Source organism: Ceratotherium simum, chromosome 17 (genome assembly GCF_057802395.1).
Source record: "Ceratotherium simum simum isolate JZ-2026a chromosome 17, ASM5780239v1, whole genome shotgun sequence".
NCBI classification, from domain to species: Eukaryota; Metazoa; Chordata; class Mammalia; order Perissodactyla; family Rhinocerotidae; genus Ceratotherium; species Ceratotherium simum.
Window position 1 is genome coordinate 34,175,372 of NC_141916.1, and position 21,635 is coordinate 34,197,006.

The 21,635-nt window shown below is 35.1% G+C and overlaps 1 protein-coding gene across 5 annotated transcripts in view; it reads right to left on the bottom strand.

The window, feature by feature from the left end:
• Positions 1 to 21,635, bottom strand: part of CCDC91 (coiled-coil domain containing 91) — a 361,285-nt gene that overhangs the window by 283,125 nt on the left and 56,525 nt on the right. For 4 of the 5 annotated variants that reach the window (XM_087442627.1, XM_087442629.1, XM_087442625.1 and 1 more), the window contains exon 2: positions 788 to 830. In XM_087442627.1, coding sequence (XP_087298753.1) covers positions 788 to 817 — 30 coding nt within the window. In that variant the 5' untranslated portion in view covers positions 818 to 830. Of the gene's footprint in view, positions 1 to 787; positions 834 to 21,635 lie in introns of those variants that run through there. The other variant, XM_087442628.1, reaches the window with a different exon arrangement.

Consider the following 21,635-nt stretch of genomic DNA (forward strand, 5'->3'; position numbering starts at 1 on the left):
TTACACTCCCTATTTTTAACAATCTCCTTTTTCCCAAATTCCAAACTAGGTGAAAGTGTTACTTAAAAAAAAAAAAAAAAAATCACAGAGCTCACTTGATGGTAGTTCCAAGACTTGAGCTCAGGCATCCTGACTCCTAATCCAGAGATTTTCCTGCAAGACTATACTGGCTCCATAAAAATAACTGGGTTACAAAATATTTCAATACAAGGAACACACACTGAAAAGGATTAAGGAAAAGACAGGGCTTCTTCAGCTAACAATTTCCACTTAAAAAGTATCCAACTCAAACCTGAGAGAATAACCTAACAACACAAACACACTAATTAGCTCTATAAACCACCGAACAGCTATGTAGTTAATACACTAAATCAATTCATTACAGGTGTAAACATGAAAATGTGTCACAGATCCTCAATACTCATCCCTCACCTAACAAGTATTTCCTAATAGACATGTATTGCAGCAAAATCATCTGCTGACAATTTTTTAAACCTCTTTTTTAGTGCTTCCACTAGTAGCACTTAATTACCTCAATTTGAACCATTCCTATGGGCACCACCAAAGGTTCAATAATAATGAATCAGTTTTACTTTCAGAGAGGATATATCTTAATTTTCCTTGATTTCATGTTTTTATTCCAGTTACATTCAAAATGATCAAGAAAAGATCATGAATGCCAATGATAAATAATACATTTTTTTTCAAGATAGTATACTCACTCCACTATAATGCCACAATGTTAAAAAAATGATGTAAGCAAAATAAGGTAAATAATAGCACATACCTCAAAACCACCAAAATCATCATCATCCATTCTTCAAGTGCACCTGAAAAATATTAGAAGACACTGAAACAAGCCCACACACACAGTCCTTTATGTCAAAACAATTCTCTGACATAAATTTATATACATTTTGATTTGTAAATTAAAACTTTCATCTGGGTTAAAAAAAAAAAACTTTTTTAAACTGTATGTGTATACATTTTTTAACACAAAACGACTGAGTTTTTTTGGCAAAATTAGCCATTCTGGCAAAATTAGCAACTTCTGTGACTTTTTCAGCAACCATGTATTTTGTCATTTTATGTTGAGACGCCAGGAGTGGAAAAATATTCTTTTACATTTTAATTTGCTTTTCCCAAATTGGCGCTAGGGCTCAATTCAATAATGCTTCCTGCTTTTTGCATCTATTCCTCAGTTGTCTGGCAACATCAGCACAAACTCCAGCTAAGAACAGGACTGTGGTGAATTTTTGGAAATCTGTCCCCTACCACAAAGGTTCTTCCCTTGGTTTCATGGCCGAGGTTGATTTAGATTTTCAAAATTGATCAGCATTTTTGAGCTGTGGCCACAACTTCTGGAGCATTTTGATATGTGTATTTTTAGCTGAAACTGCTTTGCACTTTTGGAAAAATGTGGAGCAAGTTACTAGGCTGATCAAGATAAATCAAGTCATGTATTCAGGGGAGAGCAGGGAGAAAAAAACACAAGCAAATATCCAGAATTCCTCTCTTCTTTATCCTTAAAGTATATGAGAGACAAGCAGTAGGATAATAGATGCTTTATTTTGTCCTAAATGTATGTGATAAAAATAAAAAGAGAAAACCATGAGTACCTGGGCTTTAAAAAAAAGAAGAAAAACGAGAAGCTTTTATCTAATGAACCATGAAAGAACTAAAAAACCTGGAAAGGTAAAATAAGTAATAGGTGCTACACGTTAAAATGAAAAATAAATTCCCAATAAATAGTGAATCATAACTGCAAGTGATATTCTGGTCAGTAATAACTTGTTTCCTTTTCTATCTTTCAAAAGTGAACATATCCAAATATTAATTATAGTTTCCTTGACTCAGTAATACAAGATGGACTTGACTACAGGAAAACAATCTTCTCCAACTTCTAAAAAAACAGCTAAACAAATTAAACCATATGTTAAGCAGTAATTCTAAAGGCATTTTCTAACACATTGTGCTCTGAGTGATGAAGCAACAGTCATCTATAGCCATGCTTTACTTTGTCACTAAAATTAATACTAATCGCCTTCAAAAATAAAACTCAAAATTAGTCAAAGTAAAATAAACAGGAAAAAATCTCGAGGATTGTTTTCTTTTAATAGGCAAAGAAAATTTATTTTCACAGAAATTCAGTAGGTAATGACACTAAAAGGAATACATGTAGACAGAAATACATTATAAAAAGGAAGGACATTAAATTAACCAGAATATAATACCAGTATTGTCACCATTACCCACAATTTAACAACCTGATGAAAATTTTTTAGATGTATTTCGCCGAAAATCAAAGCTAAGCAAGTCATCCCCATACAGCACTTAAAAAATATAAACCAGACTTTCAGAACTTTTGATGGTGGTTAGTTTGAAATGGAATTCACATTAATTTTGTGTTGCAAGCGAACAGAAATCTGTGTGTGATTATATTTTTCATGAAGAAATTATGAAAGAAGAGTGATACGGATACTGAGAATTAACCAACTCAAACTATAAATACCAAGTTTGTCTTTTCCACATGTATCCCACGAGTCTCAGGAGACAATTAAAAAATATTTTTAGCATCTACAAATACTGTATCCAAACAATATGGTTTCAAAAGAATGGAATTTTTAGAGTAATGTTTCTATGTGTTTTCGTATGTCACATCCCAATAAATTATTTGTAAGATAACCAGAAAATTTGAAAACAAAAACAAATACCAGTGCCTAACAATCACTTCAGCTTGTATGCCTGTGGTAATGAACCAAATACCACCAGTTCCCTAAGTACTGATTTAGCTCCACAAAAGAACATATTAATGACCACTGATGTTTTCCATACCCCAGCAACTTTTACATATTAAAATGCAGATGACAGTCTTCCTCTACTTTATTTTCAAAGAAATATTAATACATTTTAAAAGACAAATGTGTCCTGAGTTTCTTAAAATACAGTACTATAGTAATAAACATTATTATTTTAAAGCAATAAGCTTTCTCCGAATAATTTAGTTTCAAATCCTGCAATAGTTTCTGTTTCCTTCTGAACATTTTAAAGAGCAGGAAGAAGGAAAATTAACAGCATTTATTTGTAAAAATCAATTTTACAAAACACATAAACTAAAAATTAGTGTTTAAAAAGGAAATATTACGTGTGGCTCTTTTATGGATTTAGATACTTCAATATATTGAAAACATTATTTTATCTAATCTAAAGTGTATTTATAGTTTTTAGAATATTTCCAGCACTTAACATTATATCCCATTAAACTACAAATATAGCAATACCAAATATACCTGTCATCTAAGTTATAGAATCATGAACCTGGCCAAAAAATTGATAGATCACGTAGTTCATTCTTTTATGTCATGGCAGGAGGAGAGATGTATACTTTATTAAGTATCTACATTGAAAGATTTCATAATATCTAGGTTTAACAATTCTCAGACTTCTTTATATATGAATTTAATCTCTTTTGTTGCACTGTTGTATTAATTCCTTCTTTTACTATTCTCAGCATTTGATATATTGCTGATATTTTACAAGAAAAACATATACATAACACAATGTAACAAATTTTCATTGAGCAACTCTGTAAAAGACATCACTCAAGGTCCTCAAGGAGTTAGGGTCTGGTGTTGGCGGGGAGGGCAGAGTGGAAGAAAAGCATGCAAATATAAGTAATACAAGACATAAAAGAGCCTTATGAAAGAAGAAAAAAGTCCAAGGTGGGAGGAAAAATTTTCAGATGGTGATATATCTAGTTGAGCATCATGAAATGCTTCAGTAGGAGGCGATATTTGAGATCTATTTCAATAGACCTAACAGAGAATTTTAAATGGCACATAAAGAACATCCATTTTATTCAAGTCTTTTCCCAAAAGTCTTTTTCTAAAAGATAGCAAAGATTTGTTTTGATTGTTTGCTTCCGCATAACACAAGGTCAAAGAGAATGTGAAATGAGAAAACTGCAAAAAATTGGAAAGCAAATACAAGGAAGATGAATCTTAAACTACCAGTGGGGAAAATGAGAATCAATCACATTTAGATCATAGAATCCACAAAAGGCTCAGGAATGGGCAGCACTGAAGTTGGGCAAAGGTGAGATTCAAAATAAGAGTTGCAGATATATCCCAAGATGCCCTCCCAGAATCTGCACAATTGGGCAACTTGCAGTTCTTCATCACAGCAGAAGACTGAAGGTTTACTCCAGGATAGGGTAAAGCCGAGGGTCTCTGGATTGGAAAACACTGAGACAGGTGGACTAAAGTCAAAGTTGTATTAAATGTTGAGACCCGTTCCCCGAATCCTCTTTCACCACTCAGCAACCAAACTGCCAGCAGCTGGGCTTTAACCTCTAGTCAGCAGATTAGGAGATTCTTCTCTGATGAATCTAATCAACCCATGAACCAGGACCAGAGGTTCCACAAAGAAAGAGCTCAGGTAACACTACTTGAACAAACTCTACCCACATGCACAGAATTTCCAGTTCGCTCCTGATTTCAATAAGAGACAGAATAGCATAAAGGTTAAAGGAAGAGACAATGGAGTCAGGCTGCCCGGTTTAAAATTCTAGCTCTGCCACTTACCAACTGTGTTACACTGGGCAAGTTACTTAAACATTCTGTGCCTCAGTTTCCTCATCTGTCAAATAGGGATGACAATAATAATAATGGTAACTAACTCCTATCACTATTATGAAGATTAAATAAATTAAAATAGATGAAGCACATAGAACAGTGGCTGACACATGCTAAGCATTATATTTTGCTACTTTATTATCAGTGCTTCACTAACATATGAGCAGACTGCCAAGGACAATCAAAGATTCTATTTATCTAGTATGAAAAATAGAAAAGTGGAAGAAACAGATTACACAAGAGAGAAAATCTTCAAAAAAAAACCAAACCATAATATCTTCAGAGAGTCAACAACAGAAGATAGTGAATCCATGAAATAAGAACAGGAAGCCCTAATTCTTTTTTGGGGGAGAGGGGTGTATGCGAGAGGGGTGTACACCAAGGCTAAGGTTCCGAAAATAAAAATGATGATTACAGAAATGAAAAACTGCAGGATGGAAAATAAAGCTGAGGAAATCTTTAAAAAGAAGAGTATAAAAGAAAAAGAAATGGAAAATCAGAGTAAAAACATAAGAAAATTACAATATCTAGTCCAAAATACGCAATATCTAATTATGAGGAATTCTAGAAAAACAGAACAGAGATTTAAAAAGGGGTGGGGGAGAATCATCAACAAAATAATTCAAGAAAATTTTCTAAAACTAAAGGATATGATTTCCAGATTTATTGGTTCCTCAAGTAACAAAAAAAAAAAAAAAACCAGAAGAAAAAACCCACACTAAGGCACAGTAGAGACAAAGAGAAGATCCTACAAGCTTCCAGACAGATAAAATAGGTTTTATACAAAGGATAAACAATATAACGGCATTAGACTTCGCAACAGCATCACTGGAAGGTGAAAAACAATGGAGTAGTGCTTTTAAAATTGTGAGGGAAAATGATTTACAACACAGAATTCTATAATCAGCCCAGTCAACAAATAATTAAGTTGAGGGAAGAATAAAGATATATTCACACCTGCAAAATCTCAAAAAAAATTTATTTTCCAAACATTGTTTCTTAAAAAGCTTTGGAGTAAACCAAGTGAATAAAATATGAGGAACACATGGGATTAGGAAAGAGGCTATCCAACTAAAGTGAAAAGCAAAGGGAATTCTCTCAGAATAATGAAGTGAGTTCCCAAGATATCTCTGCGGCAAGAATAGAGAGCAACCAGTCTAAACTGGAGCAGATCAGAAAACTCCTGGGAGATTTATTCAAGTAAATGAAACTTGAATGAGACATAATAGAATGTCTCATGTATTTTACCATCATGAAACTAAATTTAAACAGCTGGGGGGAAAATGTAGGGTTGAATTAGTGAATTGAAAATTAACCAAATGAAAACAGAAAATAAATATGCTGGACAGGAAAAGTAAACATTAAATATTATATTTTTCAGCTGTGACTAGTATTCACATAGTCATAATAATGTAAACAATGCATTAACTAATTGCACCAAAATTATAATAAAATCATATTGGGAAGGTAAGAGAAAGAAAATGAAGTTTGTGGGCAGAGGGGCTGGTGAAAGACACGTAAAGCCTCATCTTCCATACTGGAAAGCTGATAGGCATGAAACTGAAAAATCAAAAAAGTAGCAATAATAAACATGTTATTTAGAGATACACTGGTAAACACAAAAAGAATCAACTATAAGCACGAAACACCTTTCTTCTAGAAAGCAAGAAATGGAGAGGCTAAAAAGAAGAGAGAGCATAGGAGATGGCTGTATTTCATGAACTTTTTACAACCTTAAACTGTGGGCATACACAAATGATTTTTTTTCAATGATAGTATAAAAAACATCATGGCACAACGAGCCAACTACCTATTATTTCCATCAAAATACTCTGAAAAAAAAAGCTCAAGGAAAGTTTTTCTTTTTACAAAACTATAAAAGAAGGCTTAAATGCTTTAAATTAGCATTTAACCAGTGAATAAATTTTCTCATATTAGTCTCCTTTATAACATTTTCCCATATTACAAGCACGTATACAAAATGTAAAAGTTGCTCAAAACAAAACAAAATGAAAAAAATGCCTAACAAAGACACTGAGGTAACTGACTTCAAAAAATACAATCTCCAGAGATTATCCAGATTATTGAATTACCCCAAAGTGTCCTACTAGTCAACACTGTCCACTCAGCATTTAACTCAATCTCTATCCCATCTGTAAAATTACTGGCTAACCATCATCCTCATAATCAAAATATTTTTCCATTTGGTCCTCTTTCATGCCATGTTTCCTAGAAGGAATAGAGATAAGTGATTTTTTTTTTCCGACTGTCTTGAGCAGATATAAATTGGTAAGAGGAAAAAATACAAAGGAAATATACACAGACACACACACCTTAGTTAAGATTAAAAGTGATTGAACCATTAAGATTGAACTAATTGGAAGAGTCTAATCATACAAGGTCAGAATTTCAGGTTTATTTCCTTGAACAGGAAACTGTTTACCTAAATTTCTACAAGATCTTCTAAAGTAGTGTAGGGACCATTTCTTAATCTTTTTTTACTTCCTAGCACTTTGAACTGAGCAGTTCCTAGCACACAGTAGGGGCTTAAAGAATATTTTTGAATCAATGCTTTTGGAATAAATGACTGAATGAAAGCAAATGAGTTGCTAATAGTTCCCACCTGACTTCCCTTTCCCTCTTATTTCTCCAAGAAAAACATGTCCGAGCTTGAGCAGTAGAAGATCAGGTTGCTAGCACTAGAACAGCTCAAACCATATTAAGGCATAGCTTGAAGGCCTACATCTTAAAAGAAATTACATTGCTATGCTCCACTCTCTTAAGTATCCAATTATTATTGTGGCTAATGATAATTTTGAAACTTCCTATATGAAGCTGAATTAAAGAACTATTGGTATACTATAAACACTACTGCCAATGGCAAAATATTATCACAAGATAAAAAAATAATTGAGCTATATATTCACTACCTGAAAAATATTCTATTCATAAACAATCAGATAGGAAAACATCCCAACCAACAATAATTCTAATAACTAAACATTTTCATTTATATAATTTTCATCTGTGCTATCAATTAAGTTTTTTTTTTTTTTTTAATTTTATTTATTTATTTTTTTCCCCCAAAGCCCCAGTAGATAGTTGTATGTCATAGCTGCACCTCCTTCTAGTTGCTGTATGTGGGACTCGGCCTCAGCACAGCCGGAGAAGCGGTGCATCGGTGCGCGCCTGGGATCCGAACCCAGGCCGCCAGCAGCAGAGAGCGCTCACTTAACCGCTAAGCCACGGGCCGGCCCTCAATTAAGTTTTTATCTTTACCAGCCTTCATTGAGAAAATTTATATGTCCCAGCAGATAAGAAAAAAAACTGCAAAGGACTTAGACTCTCCAAACTCTTATCTACCTTCCAACCTCTTTGCTTAATTTTTCTACCTCGTCCAACTCCTTAATACCAATCTTTCCCTGGGCTGATGGATCTCTGATCGGATCTCATTATCCTCTCCTTCAAAGAGTACATTCACTCTCATAATCTTAATGCTCTGCCCAAATTTCCCAAAATTAACCACCTCACTGGTGCCAGTCATATATACCCAACCAAATAATGAAGATTTTCATATGGCTGTCCTGCTGTCAACTCAGAATTCTCACTGTATGAACTGTACTCCTCCTATCTGGCAAAATCTCAACCCTCAATGAATGTTAGGGGGTAGATATATCACCTCTCCTTATCACATCTTAAAAGAGGATGCAGGCCTTCTCTGCAGAGAAGGAAACAAGATTGAAGAAATACTACAGTCCCTTTCTCTACCTTCTTTACTTCTCTCCAAAAGAAAAACAATAAGAATAATAGTGAGAGCAGGGCATCCATCGGTTCTCTCTCGGGTGAGATTAATGTATATACAGATCAGCATGCACACATAGAGTAAGTTCTTTGGGTTCCTCACTGGGAACTTTGTGCCCATAAACAATATATTCTTCCTCTAGTCCACCTCCCATGACAGAAGCTCACCAGGGAAAAACTTCATTTTCTTAGTATGGAGATGTGTTTTTCAGCCTGTGACTGGATGGGTAAATTTAATTCAGAAGAGAACTTATGGGAGACCTCACTTCAACCTTAGTCCAAGCCACATTTACATTAAACCTTTAACAGCAGAGCCACTTTTCTGATTCATATGATTCTTGGTTCTATTTCTCAATTGATTCAGAATCTGGAGTGGTTACAAGGCAACTGATAATGGCTCCCCCCAAGAACCACCAATAATATCCAATTACCTGTCTTCTGCTGAGAACTATCAAAGAATTCTCTATAAAATTCATGTTTCCCGGGGCAGCCCGGTGGCGGGAGCGGTTAAGTGCGCGCGCTCTGCTGCGGTGGCCCGGGGTTCGCCGGTTTGGATCCTGGGCGCCCACCTACGTATCGCTTGGCAAGCCATGCTGTGGCGGCGTCCCATATAAAGTGGAGGAAGATGGGCATGGATGTTAGCCCAGGGCCAGTCTTCCTCAGCAGAAAAAGAGGAGGATTGGCAAATGTTAGCACAGGGCTGGTCTCCTCACCAAAAAAAAAAAAAAAAAAAAATTCATGTTTCCCATCTTCAAACGGATTCACAGCGCTGCCTACTAGACTCACTTATTCTCTAGTTAAGCCTCTTTCTCTCATTCTCCAGAAGCTATTTCAAAGATTCTCAACTCTCCCTCAAACTTCCAACTTCTCTATTTATTTCAGTAATCAAAGCACATGACCAAGCCTCCTGTTAAAGAGAGAAAATAGAAGGCATTTTAAGAGAAGTCCCTTAACTTCTTTCTACCAAATCTACAGTTACCAGCACCTGTACCCAGCTATTCCACTTTATTCCTCTCACAAGGAAAAGAGGAATCCCTCTACTACTTAAGGCTAATTCCTCCATCTGTGCTCTCAGAGCCCTGGCTCTCTCAATTGTTCCTTCTCTTAAATATTCAACTTCCCTCTCTTATTTGCCTCCTCCCTAAACACTGAAACATGCTCCAGTTCCTACATATTTAAAAATAAAACAAAACAAAAACAAAAACAAACCCATCCTCAACATACATTATTCTCCAACCACAGCCCTCTCCTTTTCACAACTCGACTTCACAGATGCTCTATTCTTACAGCCCATGCCTGCACCCAATTACCTCCTTTTCACTAAATGCAAAAACACACTTTCAATTCCTTGTCTTATTTGCATTTAACCAGTCTTTCCTTCTCTAAACACTCTCGCCTCGTGGTTTGTAAAGACAATTATACTTCTTCCCTCTTTCTTACTATTTCTCTCAGTGCTTCTTTCCAATCTTCCTTGCAGGTTCTTCTATCTATAGTTTGGATCCATCTCCTGAGCTTCAGATCTACACAACCAACAGACAATTGGACAGTTTTTCTTTCAATCTAACAGGCACCTCAAATTCGATACAACCAAAACCGAATGCAAGATCTCTCCCATCAACCTCAAATTTACTCTTCTTCCAGGATTTGTTTGTCCAGTGATTGGTACTACCATCTACAACACAGTTGGCCAAGACAAAAACCTGCAGTCATCTTTGCCTCCTTTTTCTCTCCCTCACTCCATACAGCCAATCAATCACCAAATCCTATGTCCTAAATACCTCTACAATCCATTTACTCCACTCAATCCCCAGTAGCTTTGTCCCAGTTACGGCCACCATTATCTTCCATCTGGTTTATAGCATCAGCCTTTAAAATAGTTCTCTGCTTCCAGTTTGCTCCTCTCTACTTCATTCTCCACTCTGCTACCCAAATGATCCTTCTAAATACTCGCCTACTTAAAACATTTAATGGCTCCTCATCATTTAATGGATGAAGTCAAAATTCTTAACATAAATTAATGGACCTTTGTAACCTAGTTGCTGCTATCATCCTCATCTCTAGCAAATTCATATTCTGCAATCATATAGGAAGTTGTATTTGAACCATATGACTCTGGCCAAATCACCTCACCTCTCTTGACTACAGTATTCTCATACATAAAATGAAAAAGATGCCTGGATGACTTCTAAGATATTGCATCGTAAGATCCTCCAAATATATTATTCTACGACTAAAATCAAATTCCTTTCTTCTTCACAAAGGACTGTCTAAATACTTTCTATTCTGAATCCATTATTTTCAGTCAATAGTGTTATCATTCTTTAATTCATCTATAATGCAGAAACTAGGTGTTACCTTTTACTCTTCATTTTACACTTTACACCATAGCCAAGTATGTCATTCAGTCCTACATTATGTTCCCTACTTCTCCTTTCCTTTCTCCTCTAGTGACCATCCTTGTGATTCCAATATCTATCACTATTTCTTGAAAGATACCAGAACTTACTTCCAGTCATTCCATTCCCCAATCCACTCATCACACTAGATAACTCTTTCTAAAACAATGAAGTTTTAAACTCTAAAACTATCATGTCAATCTCAACTCCAAATCTTTCAAAACAAGAATGACAAATTCATGCCTCTATGGCACATGAACTTTGGAGCCTCACATGTAAGCAAAATAAGCATAAAGACAAATTTGTGAATTGCACTGGCACTAATGATTAAAAGTAAAAATATGTCCTATAAAAAGCCTACAATTATATCACAATATTAAGGCACAAGAGGGCACTCTATACAACAAACAACAGAGAAAAGTATTAGATAACAATACAGTAAAATCAGTGTTGACAACATTATAAAGTTCAGAAGATCATTAATGTTCTAACAGGAAAGTATGTCATATCTTTCATGGTTTTATATGCTCTTGTCTATATTTTTCCTGTTTACAGTGAAGTCCCATTTATCTGGACAGACAGATCTAATAATTTCATCTACCTGGAACATGGCTATTCTGATACAATAAGCACAAAACACTTTTGGGTACACTAGAGTGAAATTATAAACTCAATGTCTCAGTACTCAAATATTTTATTCATAGACAGCTTTAAACTCTTGTTGAAAATTTGTTTACTCTTCTATTGGATATAATTCGAGGCCCCCAGTATCTCTCTGATCTCATCCATAACTCCCCCTGACTCACTCTGTTCTACCTACATGGGCTCCCTACCAATAATACTCCTGCTTCAAGGCATCTGGTTGTTTTTTTTTTTTTATTGTTTGTTTTTTAACAAAATTAGCATATGGAAACCCACCACTCAGCATAAAACTGAAGATTGCAACAATAAATTACATATAACCCCTCTCTGTATCTCCATGGACTCACAATCCTCAATTTATTTTTCATCATTCCCTTGCTTTCAAATCAATAAAGTTTCATCTCCTCTATATCTACTACCAAAAAGCATATTATTTTTATTTTAGCTATTTTTAAAGGGTATCCCATGACATATAAATTTGGAGAACTTAATTTTTTCACATAATATTATGTTGCTAATATTATTTTAGCTATAATTCATTCTTTTGACTACTGTAATATACCACAGTTTATTCAGTCACTTTCCTGTCAATAGACATTTGGGTGGTTTACAATATTTTGTAATTGAAAACAGAACTGCTATGAACATTCTCCAACACATCTACTTTTGTATATACACAGAATTTCTCTTGGGTATACGCCTACAAGTAAAATCACCGGGTTGTAAGATTTGTCTATGTTTAGCTTCACAGGATAATGAAAAACTATTTTCCAAAATGGTTGCACAAATTTATACTTGCAGAAGCAACATATAAATGTACTGTGAATCCTCATCCTTTCCAACACTTGGTTTTAAATGGTATCTCATTGTGTACTTAATTTGATTTCCCCAATGATTAATGAAGTTGAAATCTTTTCTATGATTATTAATCATACATGGTTTCTCTTTTAAGAAATACTTATATATAGCTTTTCTTATTTTTCTACTGTGTTGTCTGTGTTTTTTGATTTGTGTAATTTTTAAAAATATTGTTGATATTAATCATTGTCAGCTGGGTATATTGCAAACATCCTCTAGTTTATAACCTGTGTTTTCACTTTCTTTAAGGTAGCTTTTGAACAAAAATTCTTAATTTAATATCTTAATTGTAACAATCTATTCTTTTATAATAATTTATCAGTTTTTAGTCTCATTTTTAAAATCCTTTCCTATTTCTAGGTTTAAAAGATACACAACAGTATTTTCTACAAAGAAAGTAAAAATTTTATTATTTATTTATTTATTTATTTTTGCTGAGGAAGATTTGCCCTGAGCTAACATCTGTTGCTAATCTTCCTCTATTTTGTATGTGAGCCACCATCACAGCATGGCCACTGATAGATGAGTGGTGCAGGTCCACGCCCAGAAACTGAACCCAGGCTGCTGAAGTGGAGGGCACTGAACTTAACTACTACTAAAAATTTTGTTTTTGACATTTAAGTACTTAACCAATCTGCAGTTTAATTTTTGTATATGGTGAGGACAGAGATTCAATTTATTTATTTATTTTTTTGCCAATATGGACAATTTTTCCAGTTTCATTTATTGAATAGTAACTTCTTTCCTCACTAATCTGATATGCCATCTCTATCATATACCAAAGTTTCACTAATGTGTGGATCTGTTTCTGGCTAGAATTATTTCAGTAGAAATGAAATCTTTACGATATTGAACTATCCTGCCCACAAACATGGTGTATCTTAGTCAAAAGATACACCATGGTTAAGTCTTTTTTTTTAAAATGCCTCTTAATAAAGTCTTATAGTTTTCCTTAAAGGAGTTTTGCATATCTTCCTGCTAGGTTTATTCCTAGATACTGATATTCTATGATATTACCGTTATATCTTCTTTTAAATTACATTTTCTAGTTGTTTGTTGCTGTTGTATAAAAATGAAATTGACATCTGTATACTAATATCTATTCATCTTTGCTAAACTCATATCTAATAATTTATCTCTATTCTTTTGATTTTATACGTAAATGATCATATTGCCTCCAAGTAACAACAGTTTTATTTCTTCCTTTCAAATTCTTATACTTCTAATTCCTTTTCCTTATCTTAAAGCACTGGCTATGTCCTCCAATACAATGCTAAGTACAAAAGGTAATGTGGTGATTATATTTTCCAAAGATAGTATCAAAAATATCTCCCAACTTATTTATTCTTCTAAGAATGTAACACTGATAGTCCTCCCAATGATTTGTAGGGTCTCTGTTCTCTCCTTGAACCTATATAGATCATTATGACTTCCACAACCAATACAGTACAGCAGAATTAACACTGTGTGACGTCTCCAGCTATGACATAAAAATGCAATGCACTTCTGCCTTATGCTCTTGTATCCTCTGCACTTGGAACCTAGCTGCCATCATGTGAGAAAGGCCAAAACTGTCCACTTGGAGAGACCACATGTAAGTTTTCCAACTGATTGCCTGAGTTCCCAACCAACAAATGGAATCAAATCACCAGATATATGAATGAAGATATTTCCAGATGATTCTGGCCCCTGCTGTCAAGTCCCCTCCAGTGTTCAAGTCATCCCACTGAGGCATTAGAAAGGGTGGAGTAGTAACAAACCTTCCTCTTCTGTTCTGTCCAAGTTCCTGACCCTCAGAATCCATAAGCATAATAATACAGTTGTTTTATGCCATTGTGTTTGCGATGATTTGTTATGCAGCAATAATAACTAGAATGAGTGATAACAATCATGCCTATATCATTCCTGTTTTTAAAGGGAATGTTTTTAATATTTCCCCATTTAAAAAGATGTCTGCTAGTGACTTTTGGGTTTTTTTTAATAGGCCCAACAGGTTAAAGAATTTCCCTCTTTTCCTCATTTACTAAGCATTCTTATCACAAATTTACAGGATTCTCAAATGCTTTTTTTATATATATTGAAATTATCATATGATTTTTCTCTTTTAATCTATTAATTTCTCTTATAATCTTTTAATCATTTACATTTATGGATCATATACTAGGAAACCATCCTTGCATACCTGAAGTAAACCCAACTTGGTAATAGTGTTTGTCTTCTTTTACAATGTTGGTTTGAATTGACTAATACCTTGCTTGAGATTTCTACATCTACATTCATGAGTGACATACAACTGTAATTTGCATTTCTTGTATTGTCTTCCTGGTTTGGAAATCTGGGATGTGCAGGGCTTTCAGAACTAGCTGGGGCAATGTTCCTTTTTTGCTATTAATTAGAAAAGATTGCATCAGATTGGAATAATCTATTTCTTAAAATTTTGGTAGAAACTTGCTTAGCAAATCATCTGGGCTTGTTGCTTTCTTTGTGGGAAGATTCAATTTCTTATAATTATAGGATGATTCAGACTTTTAATTTCTCCCTCAGTACTTGTAAGTAATATGTGTCTAGAAACGTGTCTATTTTTTCTAAGTTTTTAAAAAATAGTTGGCATATGGTTACTAACAGTATTGTCATTATCTTTTTTTTTTTTCTTCTTTTTTTTTTGCGAGGGAGATCAGCCCTGAACTAACATCCGTGCTAATCCTCCTCTGGCTGAGGAAGACCGGCTCTGAGCTAACATCTATTGCCAATCCTCCTCCTTCTTTTTCCCCCAAAGCCCCAGTAGATAGTTGTATGTCATAGTTGCACATCCTTTTAGTTGCTGTATGTGGGACTCGGCCTCAGCTTGGCCGGAGAAGCAGTGCGTGGGTGCGCACCCGGGATCTGAACCCGGGCCGCCAGTAGCGGAGCTCGCGCACTTAACCGCTAAGCCACCAGGCCGGCCCATCATTATCTTTTTTTTTATTGTGGTAAAATAAATACAACATAAAATTTACTATCTTAACCATTTTTAAGTGTACAGTTCAGTGGCAATAAGTACATTCATATTGTTGTGCAATCACCACCATCCATCTCCAGAACTCTTTTCATCTTGAAAACTGAAAACACGGTACCCATTGAACAAAAATTCCCATTCCCCCCTCTCCCAGTCCCCGACAACCACTACTCCACTTTCTATCTTTATGATTTTGACTACTCTAAGTACCTCACATAAGTGGAATAATACAGTATTTGTCTTTCTGTGACTGGCTTATTTCACTTAGCATAATGTCCACAAAGTTCTTCCATGTTGTAACATGTCAGAATTTCCTTCCTTTTTATGAATAATACTCCACTGTATGTATATACCACATTTTGCATATCAATTCATCTATCAATGGACACTTGAGTTGTTTCCATGTTTTAGCTATTGTGAATAATACTGCCATGAACATGGGTGTACAAATATCTCTTCAACACCCTGCTTTTAATTGTTTTGGGTATATACTCTAAGGCGAAATTGCTGGATCATATGGTAATTCTAGTTTTAATTTTTGAGGAACTGCCATTCTGTTTTCTACAACAGCTGTACCATTCTGCATTCCCACCAAGAGTGCACAAGAGTTCCAATTTCTCTACATCCTTGTCAACACTTACTATTTTCTGTTTTTTTAATAGTAGCCATCCTTATGGATGTGAGGTGGTCTCTCAGCATAGTTTTGATTTGCATTTCCCTAATGATTAATGATGCTGAGCATCTTTTCATGTGCTTATTGGCCATCTGTACATCTTCTTTGGAGAAATGTCTATTCAAGTTCTTTGCCCATTTTTTAATCTGGTTGTTTGTTTTTTTGTTGTTTGAATTTTAGGAGCTCTCAATATATTCTGGATATTAATCCTTTTTTTGTGAGGGAGGTCAGCCCTGAGCTAACATCCGTGCTAATCCTCCTTTTTTTTTTTTTGCTGAGGACCGGCTCTTAGCTAACATCTATTGCCAATCTTCCTCCTTCTTTTTCTTCCCCAAAGCCCCAGTAGATAGTTGTATGTCATAGTTGCACATCCTTCTAGTTGCTGTATGTGGGATGCGGCCTCAGCATGGCCAGAGAAGCGGTGCGTCGGTGCACACCCGGGATCTGAACCTGGGCCACCAGTAGTGGAGTGCAGGCGCTTAACCACTGAGCCACCGGGCCGGCCCTGGATATTAATTCTTTATCAGATACATGATTTGCAAATATATTCTCCCATTCGTGGGTTGCCTTTTTACTGTGTTGATAGTCTACGGTTTTTGATGCACAAATTTTTCAAATTTTCCTCAAGTCCAATTTGTCTATTTTTTTCTTTTGTTGCCTGTGCCTTTGGCATTATATCCAAGATAGCACTGTCAAATCCAATGTCATAAGGTTTTGCCCTATGCTTTCCTTTAAAGGTTTTATAATTTTAGGTCTTAGAGTTAGGTCACAGATCCATTTTGAGTTAATTTTTATATATGGTATTAGGTAAGAGTCCAACTTCATTCTGTTGCATGTGGATATCCACTTTTCCTAGCGTCATTTGTTGAAAAGACTGTCTTTTCCTCATTGAATGGGCTTAGCACCTCTGTCAAAAATCATTTCACCGTAGGGGCTGGCCCGGTGGCACAAGCGGTTAAGTGCACGTGCTCCGCGGTGGCGGCCCGGGGTTCGCCAGTTCAGATCCCAGGCACGCACCAACGCACTGCTTGTAGAGCCATGCTGTGGCGGCGTCCCATATAAAGTAGATGAAGATGGGCACAGATGTTAGCTCAGGGCCATTATTCCTCAGCAAAAAGAGGAGGATTGGCATCAGATGTTAGCTCAGTGCTGATCTTCCTTACAAAAAAAAAAAAAATCATTTCATCATATATGCAAAGGTTAATTTCTGGGATCTCTATTCTATTTCATTGGTCTATATATCTGTCTTTATGCCCATACCACACTGTTTTGATTACTTAGCTTTGTAGTAAGTTTTGAGATTAGGAACTGTGAGTCTTCCAGTTTTGTTCTTCTTCTCAGAATTATTTTGACTATTCAGGATTCTTCGAGATTCCACATAAATTTTAGGATGGGTTTTTCTGTTTCTGCAAAAAAGGTCATTGGGATTTTGATAGGGACTGCATTAAATCTACAGATCACTTAGGGTTTGTACCGACATCATAAAAACATTAAGTCTTTCAATCCATGAACATGGGATGTCTTTCTTCTTGTCTATGTCTTCTCTATTTCTTTCAGAAATGTTTTGTAGTTTTCATCGTACAAGTCTTTCACGTCTGTGGTTGTTAATTCCTAAATATTTTATTCTTTTTGATGCTACTGTAAACGGAACTGTTTTCTTAATTTCCTCTTCAGATTGTTCAGTGTTAGTGTATAAAAATGCAACTGATTTTTGTGTGTTGACTTTGTATCCAGCTACTTTGCCGAATTCATTTATTAGTTCCAACAGTCTTTTGTGGAATCTTTAGGGTTTTCTACATATAACATATCATCTGTGAACAAAGATAATTTTACTTCTTCCTTTCCAATTTAGATGCCTTTTAATTCTCATTATCTTTTTAATCTCTGATTTATCTGCGGTTATGTCTCTTTTTCATTCTATATATACTAAGTTCTATTTATGTTAATGAAGTATATTATTTAGATTTCTATTCTTGCTGATTTTTTTTTTTTTTTTTTTGCTTCACTTATCAGTAATCACAAGAGGTAAGTTGAAATTTCCCACTAAAATAGTAGGGGTGCCAATTTCTCCCTGCAGTTCTATTGATTTTTTTGCTGTATATCTGATGCCATACATTCTTTATGAATTTAACCTCTTATCATTATAAAATGATCAAGTTCTAACACGATTTTTTAAGTTGATTTTGGATAATATTAATATAGGTAGCCAGCTTTTTTTTTTAATCCTTCAAGACTTTGCATAGACTATTCTCTCTACCTAGAATACTCTTTTTTCAGACAGCTGCTTGACTAACTCTCACCTCCACCAAGTCTTGGTTCAAATACCACTTCCACTGTAACTACCCAATTTTAAATGATTCAGCCCTCCCCTCAGCATTCCTGATTTCTCTTTCCCTGCTCTGTTTTCCATAGCACTCGCTATTTATAACATACTTTATTTATCTATTTTTTTAATTATTATGTTTATTGTCTGCCTTCCCTCCACACACTAAATATAAGCTCCATAAAAACAGGTACTGTTGTCAGTTTGGTCACCAATGTATCTCCAGCACCTAGAAGTGCCTCAATGTATTCTTGTTGAATGAATGAATAAAAGACACTCAGGGAAATACAGGTTTTAAAACAATAAGATGCTACTTTATACCCACTGTACCCAAAAAATTTAAAACGTAGGTAATAACAACCCAAATGCCCATCAAGAAGACCTCTATTAAGTACTCAAAAGAAAGACTGAGGTAGGGCAGACTACCTAAAAGAGTCCTTCAGTTGGCACAGGCGTGAAGGAAATGACTGATTACCCACATACCAGAACCATTCTTCATACAAGGTAAAAGCAAGCTGCCACTTAGGGGGAAGGCAGAAAATCGCCTCACTCTCTGAACCCAGGCAAGTATCAGGAGCCAAGAGAGGACACTTACTCTACACAAAACTTTCCAGGGGAAAAAAAAAAGAAGGAATATTTCTCAACTTATTAAACTTTGCTTTATGACCAAGTATGTGGTCTATCTTAGTAAAAGCTCCATATGCATATGCAAAGAATTTCTATTCTGAAACGACTGGGTATAACAGTCTACAAATGTCATCTAGGTCTCGTTAGTTTGAAAGTGTTGTTCAAGTCTTTTATACCTCTATTATTTTTTGTCTACTTCTAACAAATACTGACAGTTAAAATCTTCAACTACCATTGTGAATTTGTCCTTTTATCCTACATAGTCATTTTTGCCTTCGTGTATTTTGAAACTCTGTTATTAGGTGTATACATATTTAAAATTTAAAGGAAACCCTATGCAGATTTCTGAAGCTAGCCACTTCTCTGCAACTCCCTCTCCAGTATCCTGCCTGCGAATTCCAACTGCCTCATGAGTCCCCAAACTCCAATCTCTGTTTCCTCCATCCATCAAAATCTCAGCTCCCTAGTTGGTCTCCACTTCCTTGTGTAAGGGAAAGTTCTCTCAGGCAGAAAGCTGGTGAGAATATGAAGTTTACCTCATGTTTCCTGTATCTCAAGGATAAGAGCCCTGTGCTGTCTGTTATCAAATGCCTGAAAATAGTTACTTCATATATTTTGTCCAGTACTGTTGAAGTAATTGTCTACAGTGAGATGGTAATCCAAAATGTGTTACTCCATCATGGCCAAATGCAGGAGGTTCTTTGGTTTACTTTTTTATTTCTATTGTTCAGTTTGTTTTCTTATTAAGGTAAATTATGATAATATGTATGTTTGTGTGTTGTGTACACACACACACACACACACATATATATATACTTACAAAGACAGAGAGAGAACGATTTTTTTAATGTGGTAAACTGTTAACATTAGAGAAATATGGGTGAAGAGTATACAGGAATCATTTGGATTAGTTTTATAACTTTTCTGTATGTCTGAAATTATTTCAGAAAATAAAAAAGAAATATAATGTCATATGCCAAAAAACAAGCTACAGACTGGGAGAAAGTACCTACAAACTACACATCTGCTGACAAAGGACTCATGTCCATATAAAGAACTCTCAAAACTCAACAATAAAAAAACCCAAATAATCCAATTAGAAAATGGATAAAATATATAGACATTTCACCAAAGAGGATATAAAAGAGGGGATAGTAAGTAAGCAAATAAAAAGATGTTCAACATCACTAGTCATTAGGGAAATACAAATTAAGACCACAGTGAAATATCACTATACCTATTAGAACAGCTGAAATAAAAAGTAATGACAATATCAAAAGTTGACAAGGATGTGGAAAAACTGGATTTTCAAACATTGCTGGTGGAAATATAAAATGGTACAGCCACTCTGGAAAATATTTGGCAGTTTCTTTAAAAGTCAAACATATACTTACCATAAGACCTAGCAATTGCTCTTCTGGGCATTTTTCTCAGAGAAATGAAAACTTATGCCCACACAAAAATCTGCACATGACTATTCACAGCTTTGTTTTTAACAGCCAAAAACTGGAAACAACCAAAATGTACTAAAATAAGTGAATGGTTAAAAAAACTGTGCCACATCCATACCGTTGTAATATTAGTCAGTATTAAAACAGAAAGAACTATTGATACTTGCAAGAAGTTGAATGGATCTCAAGGGCACTATACTGAGTGAAAAAAAGCCAATCTCAAAAGGTCACATACTGTATGATTCCATTTATATAACATTCTCGGAATGACAAAATTATAAACATAAAGAACAAATTAGTGGCTACTAGAGATTATGGATGGTGGAGCAGATGGAGTAGAACTGACTATAAAAGGGTAGTAAAAGAGAGATCTTACTGGTGATGGAATAGTTCTGCATTTTGATGTGGTACTAGTTATACAAATCTACAGATGTGATAAAATGACACAGAACTGTACACATACATTGTACCAATATCAATTTCCTGGTTTTGATATTGTACTATAGTTACACGAAATAGAACCATTTGAGACTGGAGGAAAACTAAGCATGACCTCTCTGTACTATATTTGCAGCTCCCTATGAATCTATGATTATTTCAAAATAAAAAGGTTTTTTTTGGGGCCGGCCCCGTGGCTTGGTGGTTGAGTGCGCGCGCTCCGCTGCTGGCGGCCCGGGTTCGGATCCCGGGCACACAGCGACGCACCGCTTCTCCGGCCATGCTGAGGCCGCGTCCCACATACAGCAACTAGAAGGATGTGCAGCTATGACATACAACTATCTATTGGGGCTTTGGGGAAAAAATAAATTAATTTAAAAAAAAAAAGGTTAATTCCAATTACCTTCAAAAAGTTAAAGTATGTACTTTATTAAAATAAAACAAATATCTCCTTTAAAATATGTTTTTACTTATACTGCATTTTCTTTTGAATTGATTCACCAATTTATCACATATCTGCCTTAGTTTCATAACATATTAATTTAATATGTTTTAGAAACACCAAGACCAATGACCTGACCGTTTTGAAGCATAAATGCAATTTATCAGTCTTTTACCATACAAATGATGACAAAAATTATGAGACAAAAAAGAAGGAAAACTGTCAAGAGACAAATCCACAAATCCAAACCAAGAGATGACCCAAATGACAGAAACATAAAAAAAAAAAAAAAAGCAACTGTGATTAATATAAGAATATAGTGGAAAGGTAGAAAACATGCATGAGTGGCTATCAA